The sequence below is a fragment of the Lutra lutra genome, chromosome 13, assembly GCF_902655055.1.
Source record: "Lutra lutra chromosome 13, mLutLut1.2, whole genome shotgun sequence".
Lineage (NCBI taxonomy): Eukaryota > Metazoa > Chordata > Mammalia > Carnivora > Mustelidae > Lutra > Lutra lutra.
This window is the reverse complement of record NC_062290.1, coordinates 74,506,382-74,519,463: the sequence shown is the minus strand read 5'-3', so window position 1 is coordinate 74,519,463 and position 13,082 is coordinate 74,506,382. Positions and strand designations below refer to the sequence as shown.

General features: G+C 38.5%; 1 protein-coding gene across 9 annotated transcripts in view; it reads left to right on the top strand.

Moving 5' to 3' along the window:
- PTBP3 (polypyrimidine tract binding protein 3) overlaps window positions 1-13,082 on the top strand; it is a 121,762-nt gene that overhangs the window by 38,357 nt on the left and 70,323 nt on the right. For 4 of the 9 annotated variants that reach the window (XM_047699121.1, XM_047699123.1, XM_047699119.1 and 1 more), the window contains one exon: window positions 3,396-3,477. In XM_047699121.1, the coding sequence (XP_047555077.1) occupies window positions 3,396-3,477 (82 nt within the window). Of the gene's footprint in view, window positions 1-3,395; window positions 3,478-11,526; window positions 11,682-13,082 lie in introns of those variants that run through there. The other 5 variants (XM_047699124.1, XM_047699120.1, XM_047699128.1 and 2 more) reach the window with 3 other exon arrangements.

Here is a 13,082-nt window from a genome sequence, read left to right as displayed (position 1 = left end):
CCTGTGAAACTAATAATACACTATATGTTAACAAATTGAATTTAAATGAAAAAAATTTCTTCATTTACTTAAAAAGAAATCTGTCCATTCTTTCATTGATTAACTGGCTATTTCCTATTTGGCAGGTACAAATAATGCTGCTGAGAACATTCTCATTTGTTTAGGTACACATAAACATGCAATCTCCTGAGTGTATCTGTAGGAGTAGAATACAGAAGGATTGTAGGCTGGTCATATATTCAACTTCACCGTTATTGAGTCCGTTTTCCAAAGCTGTGCCAACTTGCACTCCCAACTAGTAACATACTCGTTCGGATGCTCCTTGTTGTTACCGACTCTTGATATTGTCAGTCTTTTTTAATATCTAGTATTTTATTGTGGTTTTAACTTTCCCTGATGACCAGTGGAATTAAGCATCTTTTCATATGTTTTTTAGATATGATAATAGTCATTTAGATATAGGTTAGAAAAATATTTGTTTCTGGTTCACTTACAGTGTTGTGAAGCTATATGTGTTTTTATTCTGGAAATTAGGCCGAAAGAGCAGCCCCTCTTGGAATATGCTCCTATTTCAGAGGGAAAGAGGGAAAAAATGAGCAGAAACTGCTAAAAATCTTTTGATGCTTCTGCTTGGATTTATTGAAGATCATGTCTATTCATATTCCATAGGCCAAAAAAGCCTATCACAAAACAGTGCTCAGTGTCGGAAGTTCTCTCTCACAGGAGGCATTGCAAGTCACATCATCATGGACGGGGGTGAAAAATCCTTTCACAGGAGGAGAAACCACAAATACTCTGAAACAAAAAGTCTGCCACTTTGTTAGGTACTTGTTGAACTTTTGTGGTTTTCTTTTACCTTGACTTTTTCTTAGTGATGCTGATGAGGTTTCTTTTCCCCCCTCTGGTTATAAAACCTGGTGGCTCAGTCAGTTAAGCATCTGACTCTGGGTTTCCGTTCAGGTTATGACCTCAGGGTCCTGAGATGGATCCCTGCTCACGGAGGGTGTGTGTGTGTGTGTGTGTGTGTGTGTGTGTGTGTGTGTGTGTGTGTGTGTGTGTGTGATCTACTTGAGAGTCTTTCTCCTCCCTCTCCCTCCCCCTTTGCCCTTTCTCCGCTCTTGCTTGCACTCTCTCAAATAAATCTTAAAAAAAAAATCAGTAAAACTTGTTGGGGTTATATGTAATTGCAGATATTTTCTTCCTCTCTGTAACTTGCCTTTTAGATTCCTCATGTCTTTTCCTAAATAAAATTCTTTAAAAAAAAAATTGACATGTAGTGTTAGTTTCAGGTGTGCAACATTAAGATTTGAGATTATATATACTGTAAATAAAATTATTAATTTCAATGTCTCATTTGTATTTTTCCTTCATAATTGTACTTTTGTGTCTTATTTAAGAAAATTTTCCTTACTCCAAAATTATGAAGATACTCTTCTGTTACCTTTTAGAGTCTTTATTATTATACCTTTTACATTTCAGTGTGCAGTCCTCCTAGAATTAGTGCTTAGTTGACATTTTAACATACTTCTGTAAGTCTAGGAAAAAGCTAAAATGGTTTTAGTAGTTTCAAATAAACTCAGTTTATGTATAGAAACATATTAATACTAAACTCATGTATATGTAGAAAATATATCTGTTAGTAACACCTCTTTTACCACATTCTCAGAGATAAAAACATACTGGGCATGTTTAAATTTTTACTGCTTTTAAACCTGCAGAAATTCATCTTTCTCCATAGCTGCAAGTAGCCAGTGAACCACAAAGTCTTTCCTAGTTAAGGTATTATCAGGAAGATAACAGATGTTCTTTAAATGAGGCCTTAATCTTGGTCCTTCCGGAAGTTGAGATTTTCATTTTAATTTCATCTTGTGTGCTTACTTAATTTCTTCCTCTTGTCCTACCTTGTCTGTATAAATTTCTAGTGAAGAACCAAAGGGAATAATACCTGAATGTTTAATACAGGAATTGTTTAAATAATTGTATTTCTATTATGCAAACACATTGGTGGTTTGCCTTTCTTTAGCAAAGGTTTAAGTTTTGTCCTATAATGATACTTAACACCTAAACATTAAACATCTTTTGGAGAATTATAATTATTCTAATATTTGTGGAATAATTTGGGAATTAAGTTTTATCATCCTGTAGACCAAAATATTTGATCTTAAGAATTGACCAAGTAAGGGCACCTGGGTGGCTCAGTTGGTTGAATGACTGCCTTCCGCTCAGGTCATGATCCTGGAGTCCCGGGATCGAGTCCCGCATCGGGATCGAGTACCGCATCGGGCTCCCTGCTCAGCAGGGAGTCCGCTTCTCCCTTTGACCCTCTCCCCTCTCATGCTCTCTCTCTCTCAAGTAAATAAATAAAATCTTTCAAGTAAATAAATAAAAACTTCAAAAAAAGAATTGACCAAGTTAAACAGTGACATTTGGAAATTGTTTGGTTTTAACTCCTTTTTCTTTTATTTTTTAAAGATTTTATTTATTTATTTGACAGAGAGAGACAATGAGAGAGGGAGCACAAGCAGGGGGAGTGTGAGGGAGAAGCAGGCTTCCAGCTGAGCTGGGAGCCCGTTATGGGGCTCCATCCCAGGAACCTGGGGTGATTACCTAAGCCACCCAGTCTCCCACAATCGGTCAAAACTCTTACATGTAGGAAAGAGGAAATTATTTAAACACAAGTTGTTTAAAAAAATCATACACATTAAAGATCATTGTGAACATTAATGAATAAAAAATCACTGATTATAAAGCATTTGGTCAATATAGAAATAAGTTGTGTCTTTGTGTTCAAGTTTAAAAAATACATAGGTATCAAGAAATTGGGATTGTTAGTAGGTACTACACAAGTGATTTCCATATGGGTACTTAGAAATAAATATGCTGGGGGCACGTGTGTGGCTCAGTTGGTTAAGTGCCTGCCTTTGGCTCGGTTCATAATCCCAGGGTCCTGGGATTGGGTCCCACATCGGGGTCCCTGCTCAGTGGGGAGCCTGCTTCTCTTTCTCCTCGGCCCCCACTCGTGCTCTCTCTCTTTCTGACAAATAAATAAAATCTTTAAAAAAAAAAAAAGAGTTTCAGGGTGCAACCCCTAAATGTGGTTTCTGGTACTTCACATGTAACATCTGTTCATAACAGGGTTGCAGGATTATGTCCCCCATTATGTGATAGCAGTTTTTCTTTCTTTCAAATAACCATGTGGCTATGCAGTAATTTTTCTTCTGTAAAATTTACTTCCAACCTTTATTTAGATTTTGTGATTCTTGAGGACTTCCCCTTAAATGCCTTGACCTTCCGACAAAGTAATATTATTAACTTTTGATAGTTTTAGTAGTAAACATGGACCATTATCCAGGGCTCATTTTATTAACATAGTATTTATTGGTCTTGCTTTTCAGCGGGGATCTGATGAGCTTCTTTCTTCTGGTGTCATTAACGGACCTTTTACCATGAACAATTCTACTCCTACAGGTGTGTATGGTGAGTTTTCACTTTTTCAAAATCTAAAATGTTTTCTTTCTGTGAGTTTAAAAAAAAAAATTTTTTTTACAGTGTTCTTTGCTCATCTTAACAAACATTTCTTGAAGTCCATTATTTATAACAAAACTAAAATTTCCTGCAGTCAAGCTCACATAAGTGAAATTACCAATTGTAGATCTTAAGTTTTAAGAATTTGGATCTAATTTGATAATTACTTTTTTGATTGATGTTCTTTGTGTTTTATAGTTGTGATAAAACTGTCAATCAGTTGGTGACCCAGAACAATTGAGTAAAAGCTGGATTTAAAAGCTTGTGTTGAATGATGGTTTAGCATATTAGAAGTATTAAAACTATAAGATCACATTACTTTTAAAAATTGGAACATAATTTACATTCTGTAGGTTACCATGTGGTTTAAAAATAAATGTTCTTGAAATTTGGGGACTGTAAAATGAACTGGTGGAGTATAGTTAAGAGGCTCTTACTGTATAGAATATTCCAGTTAGGGATGGTAATTTGTACTGTACCACTAGCAGTTGTGATAGAATGAAAGCATTCACAGAAGGTGAAATAGATAGTAGCTGCTGACTAATTGAATGTTTGAATAAGGGATTCCATCAATGATTTATTTCCAGGTTTTGGATTGGATAATTGGGTAGATGAATGGTGGTGCCATTTATGTAGAACATATAGGAAGAAGTTGGATAGCATAACAGGTTCAGATTTTTATATGTTGTATTTGAGGTTCCTTTGCAACATCCAAATGGAAGTGTTGGGTAGTCACTGGCTTCTTCTGGTCTCAATATCAGGAGAGAAATTTGGAAATTAGCATCATCCACAGTTGAAAAGGCATGAAGAGTGGAGAGTTTCAGAAAAGGCCAGATATTTATTTATTTATAAAAATTTTATTTATTTATTAGAGACATGAAGAGTGGAGAGTTTCAGAAAAGGCCAGATATTTATTTATTTATAAAAATTTTATTTATTTATTAGAGAAAGAGTGCAAAACAGTATATAAGCAGGGGAGAAGGAGAAATAGGTTCCCCACTGAGTGGGGAGCCCAGCGCAGGGCTCAATCCCAGGACTGTGGGATCATGACCTGAGCCGAAGGCAGATGCCCAATGAACTGAGCCACCCAGGTGCCCCTGAAGGCCAGATTTTTATCCAAATGTTTTTGGGGTTACAGGGAATAAGAAATGAGTGGACCTTACTTTCTAGACCCTAAGCTATATGGTGTTTAGGAGAATGAACGGCTTTTTTGTGAGGACTGTATAAGAGTAGTAGACTAGGTTCTGTTAAGTCAAAAGATGCAATGAAAATTCATGGAAGAGATAAGAATATATGGGAATTAGTTAACCATGGTACACTGTTCTACAGTACTAAATGGAAAGGTTTTGTGGACAGGACAGCAACAGACGACTTGTTCTCGTAGAAGTGTGAATAGAATAATATGAACATGAAACTAAAGTGTTTTCTCAAACTTGAGCTGGCATCAGAATCACGTGGAGGGCCTGTTAAAGCATAGCTGTTGAGTCCATATCCAGAATTTCTTTTTTTTTTTTTTTTTTTAAGATTTTTATTTATTTATTTGACAGAGAGAAATCACAAGTAAGCAGAGAGGCAGGCAGAGAGAGAGGAGGAAGCAGGCTCCCTGCTGAGCAGAAAGCCCGATGTGGCGCTCGAACCCAGGACCTGGGATCATGACCTGAGCCGAAGGCAGCGGCTTAACCCACTGAGCCACCCAGGCGCCCCTATATCCAGAATTTCTAATAAAGTAGATCTGAGGTGGGTCCTCAGAATTTGTATTTGCACAAGTTTCTGGGTAATAGTGATGTTGCCTTTAGGAACCGTACTTTGAGAACTGTTGTATGAGGAAATACTAGTATCTAAAGTTTCTAAACCTAATTATCCTTTTGGTCAGGTATGTTTGTAAAAATGCTAAAAAAAAATTGTTGTAAAAAAAAAATTGCTAGAGACTTAGGGGGCTTGGGTGGCTCAGTTGGTTAAGCCTCTGACTCCTGATCTCAGCTCGCACGCTTTGATATCAGGGTCATGTGTTCAAGTCTCATGTTGGGTTCCATACGGGGCATGGAGCCTACTTTAAAAAAAAAAAGTCCTTACTCCTAGAGTTACAGTAAATCTAAGGTGGGGCCAATTATATTTTTATTTTAAAAATAGGTCACTTTGGTCACGTATATGAACTACCAGGATGGATAACCAGGAAGATTTCACGTTTGTTTATTGATTACTTAGGAAAAGAAAGACTTAGGAAATGGGAGTTTAGCTGGCAGCAGCAGTTTGTTCTGTTTTGCTTTTATGTTTTGAATGTCTTGTGTCCCATTCTGTGTTCAGTGTTTCTCTTCCTGAAGCATATCCTCTTCAGTAGCTATTTCTGCAAAGCTCTATAAATGGTAACCTCTCAGTTTCACTAAAAATGTTTATTTCATTATCTCTATTCAATGTTAGCTATTTTGAATTTTAGGTTGCCAGTTTTTTCTCTTAACACAATGAAGGTATTGTTCTATTATTCTTTTGGTGTCTGTTGTTGAGAAGTCTGTTATCAGTGTTGGTTATTTCTTTGTAGGTAAAATTACTTCTCTATAGTCATTTTAAAACATTTTCCTCCTTATTTTTGTTCAGTGGTTTAACTCCTATTTGTAGATAGGGATCACAGATTGGCAACCCTGGATGATCACTAAAATAGCTTGGGAAGCTCTGAGGAAAATATAGATACCTTGACCGCACCAATTCTAAAATCTTGGGGTAGAGGGATGAGCAGTTTTTTGTTTATTTTTAAAACTTCTTAGATGATAATCGTAAGGTTCAGCTAGTGTTGAGGACCATTGCTAGAGACTTACTTTCATTCATCTTTCTTAGGCGTGACCCAGCTCTTCCCAGAACTGCCTTCTCCTGGAACTCCAGTTAGAAATGTATAGGACTGGGGCGCCTGGGTGGCTCAGTGGGTTGGGCCGCTGCCTTCGGCTCGGGTCATGATCTCACGGTCGTGGGATCGAGCCCCGCATCGGGCTCTCTGCTCGGCGGGGAGCCTGCTTCCTCCTCTCTCTCTGCCTGCCTCTCTGCCTGCTTGTGATCTCTCTCTGTCAAATAAATAAATAAAATCTTTAAAAAAAAAAAAAAAAGAAATGTATAGGACCGTTTCATTCAGTCCTGTATTTGTTTTAACCTCTTACATTCATTGTCATGTCTTTCCCCTTAAGGTCCTATATTTTGGATAATTTCCTTAAAATGTTTTTCTGATTCACTTATTCTGTGTTCAGCTTGTCCAATGTGCTGTTTAGTCCTTCGGTTAAATATTTGCTTATAACCTATTATTTTTCCTTGTGTGAGTCATAATTTTTAGCTGAATTGCTTTTTCTTTTGTGAGGATCTCTAAGGTGTTTTGTGTTTGCTCTGCTATACTTTCTAAGGTATCACCAGCCCCTAACATAGTCTAATGTGTATGTTGATTTATTGCCTTGGAGATTCTTAGACCAGAGAAGAAGAGAAAATTCAGAATCCAAACATTCACATTTCCCCATCAGAATCTGAACAGAGATGGGCTTCCTTTTTAAATACTTTCGAAATATGAGTCTGTCTTTCTTTCTTTCTTTCTTGATGGGAAGTTTCTGATTTTAGTTTGCTTTCACTGAGGGCCTTGGCTGTTGACATGACTTGGGGAAATTTCACTTTTTTTCTTTTGAGGTCATTTATACAGCAAAAATATTTTTGTGATATTTGGTCTAATATTTGCAAATTTCTAAAAGAACTAAAATTTCAAGATTTGGGTATTCCATTCCTTGACTATAATAAAGATTCCTAGTTGATTTTGAACAAATTTGGAGAGAAAGGTTTTAGGGCTCATTTACAAATGAGTTTTTAATGCCTGTGTGAGGTAGTTTTTCAAAGATACAGAAAGTTAAGAAATCACATTGATAATAATGGGTAGGTCAAAGAGCCTGGTGTACAGTTGTGCGGAAGGAGCTTTTTGATATTCAGTATAATCTTATCACAAAATTTTTGTGGTTCGTTTAATCTAAATGTGGATTTAAAAATAATTTCTAAAATTTAATGACTGTACTATCTATTAGTAGAATATTGCTTGTTTGGTAAAGGAGTTATGTATGTACTAAACTAATTGCAAGTACACGTCTGCCCCGTAGGACTATTGCACCAAAACTTATGTTTGTATTATGTATGTAATATGTTATTACCTCAAAAAAAGTAGATCTTTAATGTAGAACTTTTTTTTTTCTTTTTTTTTTTTTGAGAGGGAGGAAGGAGGGGCAATCCGGAGGGAGAGAAAGAATCCTAAGCAGGCTCCATGCTGGACATGCAGTCTCACAACACTGCAATCATGACCTGAGCTGAAATCAAGTTAGATGCTTAACAAACTGAGCCATCCAGGTGCCCTTTTAATGTAGAACTTTTAAAACTCAATTTTTGGGGCACCTGGGTGGCTCAGTGGGTTAAAGCCTCTGCCTTCCGCTCAGGTTATGATCCCACGGTCCTGGGATCGAGCCCCGAATCGGGCTCTCTGCTCAGCGGGGAGCCTGCTTCCCTTCCTCTCTCTGCCTGCCTCTCTGCCTACTTGTGATCTCTGTCTGTCAAATAAATAAAATCTTTAAAAATAAATAAATAAATAAATAAATAAATAAAAACTCAATTTTCATTAGTATTAGGTATTTCACTTTTGATAGAGTGATTTCCCAAAAGCTTTATTTTGATTCCACTGAAATGATTCAACATTCAGTCATTATTGGGTAATAACTGATTTTTCATTGTTAGCAGATGATGATAAAACTGATATAATTTAGCTTTTGGCAAAGTTCTGTTGATGGGGTTAACATTATTTATTTTATTTATTTTTTTTTTAAGATTGTGTTTATTTATTTGACAGAGATCACAAGCAGGCAGAACAGCAGGCAGAGGGCGGGGCAGGGGGAAGCAGACTCCCCGGTGAGGAGAGAACCTAATGTGGGGCTTGATTCCAGGAAGCTGGAAGGCAGAGGTCCCCAACCCACTGGGCCACCCAGGTGGCCCTGGGATTAACATTATTAACACCTGTTACTTTACACATGGAGAAGAAACTTCCCAAGTTAAATTAATTCAGAATTATACAATTGTGGTTTTACTGCAAGACATCAAATGGAATTGGTGATAAGCACAGTTGTGCCTTTCCTTCTGGGAACCTGACCTGTGATCTCATGTTTGTAGGTCTTATTTTATGTCCTTTGATAATTATGAAAAAGTTTTACACATTTCTTCGTGAGTTGTATACTTCTCTTTAAAAAAAATTTTTTTTCATTTATTTATTTGACAGACAGAGACTGCAAGTAGGCAGAGAAGCAGGCATAGAGAGAGGAGGAAGCAGGCTCCCCGCTGAGCAGAGAGCCCGATGTGGGGCTCAATCCCAGAACCCCGGGACCACGACCCGAGCTGAAGGCAGAGGCTTTAACCCACTGAGCCACCCAGGCGCCCTCTCTTTTTAAATTTAATGTTAGGAATTATGGCAGAGACTATTGTGTACCCGAATACTTTTTGGTTTTCTTTAGTGAAACGCTAATTTTTATCTGGGTGTGTTGCCTCTCAAATTAAAAAGCCATGTTTCAGGGCGCCTGGGTGGCTCAGTGGGTTAAGCCGCTGCCTTCGGCTCAGGTCATGATCCCAGGGTCCTGGGATCGAGTCCCGCATCGGGCTCTCTGCTCAGCAGGGAGCCTGCTTCCCTCTCTCTCTCTGCCTGCCTCTCTGTCTACTTGTGATCTCTCTCTGTCAAATAAATAAATAAAATCTTAAAAAAAAAAAAGCCATGTTTCAGTCTTCCTTATAGCTAGGTGTGGTCATGTGATTAAGTCCTGGCTAATGAGATACAAGTAGAAGTTAACAGGAGATAGATACTTCTGGAACATTTCCACATAGATACACTTCTTCCTCTTTTATCCTACCTCCTACAGGAGTTTCATCTTCCATCTTACATGATGAGGGTGAGGGCTGCACCCTAACAGAAAGACAAGTAGAGCCTGAGTCACTGGTAACTTTATGTCACCATTCTGGATTTGGAAATTTCTACAGTTGGACTTTTTACATGAGCAGTGATTTTTTTTTTTTTTTTAAGCAGCCATTATTTGAAATATATTATTATTATATACAGGACCATGATTTCAGATAAAAGTAAACAAATGAGGTGAACCCTGTGATCACCTTGGCATTTTTTCTGGACTCTATTTAAAGTTGGGGGGAACCCAGGCAAACAGGACAGAATTGCTAAGTTGAAAAGACAGAGATCCATGCTTGGGAAGGCTGACGCAGCTGGGAGCTATGGAAGCAATGCATGGGAGAGGAGGGAGCTCCATGAGAAAAGTGCTCCAGAAGTCTCCCTTTGAATATGTTGCCAAATAGTAAGCTACACATGCCTTACTAGTAACGTACACCAGTTCTAGCATAAAGGCTTCTCTAAACCCACTCTAACAAAGCTTCAAAACAAGCTCCGAAACAGTTGCCTGATCTGAAACTACCTTTTTTCCCAGAAAAAACTCTGGCACATTAAAGGAATAAAACAAATTCTAGTGCTCGCATTGTTGACTATTCAATCAAAAATTGCCAAACATGGAGAGAACCACAAAACTGTGACCCATAACCAGGAGGAAAATCAATCAACAGAAAGAGAACTAGATGGGGCACCTGGGTGGCTCAGTCAGCTGAGTATCCAGCTCTTGACCAGGCCATGGTCTTACAGAGTCGGGAGAGTGAACCTCATATTGGGCTCCACACTCAGAGTGGAGTTATCTTGGGATTCTTTCCCTGTTCCTCTCCCTCCTCTCTGTGTCTCCTTCTACTCTTGTGCATGCATGCACATGCTTGCACTCTCTCTCTCTCCCCCTCCCAAATAAATAAATAAAACCTTAAAAAAGAAAGAGACCTGGGTGGGATTATGGACACTGGGGAGGGTGTGTGCTATGGTGAGTGCTGTGAAGTGTGTAAACCTGGTGATTCACAGACCTGTACCCCTGGGGATAAAAATATATGTTTATAAAAAATAAAATTAAAAAAAAAAAGAGACCTATGAAAGGACAGAGATAATGAAATTAGCAGATTTGGAGTTCAAAATGGTTATTAAAAGCATATTTAAGGATTTAAAGGAAACTCTTAGCATAATAAGGATAAAAATGGGACTTCTAAAGATAAGAATATGTCTAAAAAATACATGGCATGGCATTAATAGCACATATGTTCTGCAGAATAAGTCAGCAGTCAGTTCACAGACAGCAGTAGAAGGGTGCCTGGCTGGCTTAGGGGTAGAGCATATAACTCTTGATCTCTTGCTTGTGAGTTGCAGCCCTACTTTGGGCGGAGAGATGACTTAAAACAACAACAAAAAGACAGCAATAGAAACTAAAGCACACAGACCAAAGAATGAGGAAGAAATGAACAGTCTTTAGTAAACTATAGAAAAAAATCAGGTGGTCCAAACATATGTGTAAATCAGGTCCCAGAAAGGAAGGTGGGGGCAGGGAAACAGATAAACCTGAAGAATTAGTGATTGAAAATAATTCCAGATATGGTAGAAATTATAAAGCCATATAACTAAGAAGTTCAATGAACCACAAGCCGATAAATACAGTGAAAACCACACCAAGGCTCATCATAATAAAATTCTTGAAAACCAGGAATGCAAAACAAATCTTAAAAGTACCCAGAGGGGGAAAAGTCCCATTTTATTCTGTAGGTAAGAATGATACAGAATTTTTTGTCTGAACTGTAAGCCAGAAGACAATGGAGTAACGTCTTTAAAGTGCTGGAAATAAGTACAATCATCTATATCCATCTAAAGTTTCAAAAATGAAGCTAAAATCAAACTTTCTTTGAGGCAGACAAGAGCTGAGAGCATTTGTCAGTAACATGTCTGTTACATGAAATGGTAAAGGAAATTCTTCAGACTTGAAAATGATACCAGGTGGAAACTTGAGTTTGTACAAAATGGTAAATATCCACAGAGTGGATATGACTTCTCCCTCCTTCCCCCCCCCTTTTGGTTTATTTTGTTAATTTAAGATAATTGAAGGAGGATTCTGGGAATAGTGGAGTAAGAAGCACCAGGAATCTGACTCCCTGCCTAGACAACAATTGCACTAACAGACTCTTTCTGTAATTTGGAACTCTGGAGTCTATTGAAAGCTTGCAAGTTGTTCCAGAGGAAGACTTGGAAGGTAAATTGTGTTTAATTTTGATCAATTTCAGGTCTTAGCACTGTAGCAGCTACCCATTGTCTGTGTTTTGTTTTTGTTTTTTGTTTTTTTTAAAGATTTTACTTATTTATTTGAGAGAGAGGTAGGAGAAAACATGAATGGGGGAGGAGGTATGGTATGGGGCGGGGTTGGGGGGGAGTGGGGTAGGGGAAAGAGGGAAAAGCAGAAGTAGGCTCCCTGCTGAGCAGGGAGCCTGATAGGGGTTGTCCTGACCTGAGCTGAAGATAGACACTTAACCTGCTGAGCCACCCAGGCACCTCCCATCCTCTGCTCTTAAATCACAGGGAGCTACCTACATGTTCCAGGAGCAGCTTACAAATAGCTTGAGGGAGCCAGCATGGGTAGAAAGGACATTGTCCTCTTAACTCTCAGGGATCTGTGTTCTGATTGTTAATTGCTTCTTCTGAGCACATAGTTGCAGACAGAGGCAGGCAGCCTTTGTCTTTGCATCTCCTTCTGTTGTAGCAAACTCCCCCTTCCTCCAGTGACTTCTAGTGAATTCAGAGAACTGGCACTCTTTCCCTTTCCCTTCATATTTCCCTTTCACCCTTTTTGGGAGTGAGATATTAGAGACTAAGACATTAAAAAACAACTGCTTCTATAGGGAAAATTAGAAAGTGATAATGCATGCCAGGGAAAAAGGCTCAAAAGAAACCAGAGAAGACTTTAAATTTATATAAACCTAAGGCCAGTTCTCAGTACAGAGATAGCTTACAACAATCAAAAGAAGAAAAACCATAACAAAAACTAGAAGACCCCAAGGAAGGGAAAGAATCTGATTTCTAGAGTTACCACAGTCCCCAGTTATTTTTTAATAAAGATTTTATTTTATTTTATTTTAAAGTTTGTTTGTTTTTTTTTTTTTAAAGATTTTTATCTATTTATTTGACAGAGAGAGACACAGCGAGAGAGGGGGCACAAGCAGCGGGAGTGGAAGAGGGAGAAGCAGACTTCCTGCTCTGTAGGAAGCCCGATGCAAGGCTCAATCCCAGGACCCTGGGATCATGACCTGAGCTGAAGGCAGACACTTAATGACTGAGCCATCCAGGCGCCCCTTAAGATTTATTTATTTTAGAGAGAGAGGGAGAGTGCATGCTCAGTGGGTGGAGGGGTGGAGGGATAGAATCTTCAAGCAGACTCCCCACTGAGTGCAGAGCCTGATGCAAGGCCCAATCTCATGACTCATGCCTGAGTCAAAACGAAGAGTTGAATGCTTAACTGACTGAGACATCCAGGCACCCCAATAAAGATTGCATTTTTAAGTAATCTCTGTACCCAACATGGGGCTTGAACTTACAACCCGGAGCTCAAGAGTTGCATGCTCCATTGACTATGCCAGACAGGTATTCTACCACACAGAGC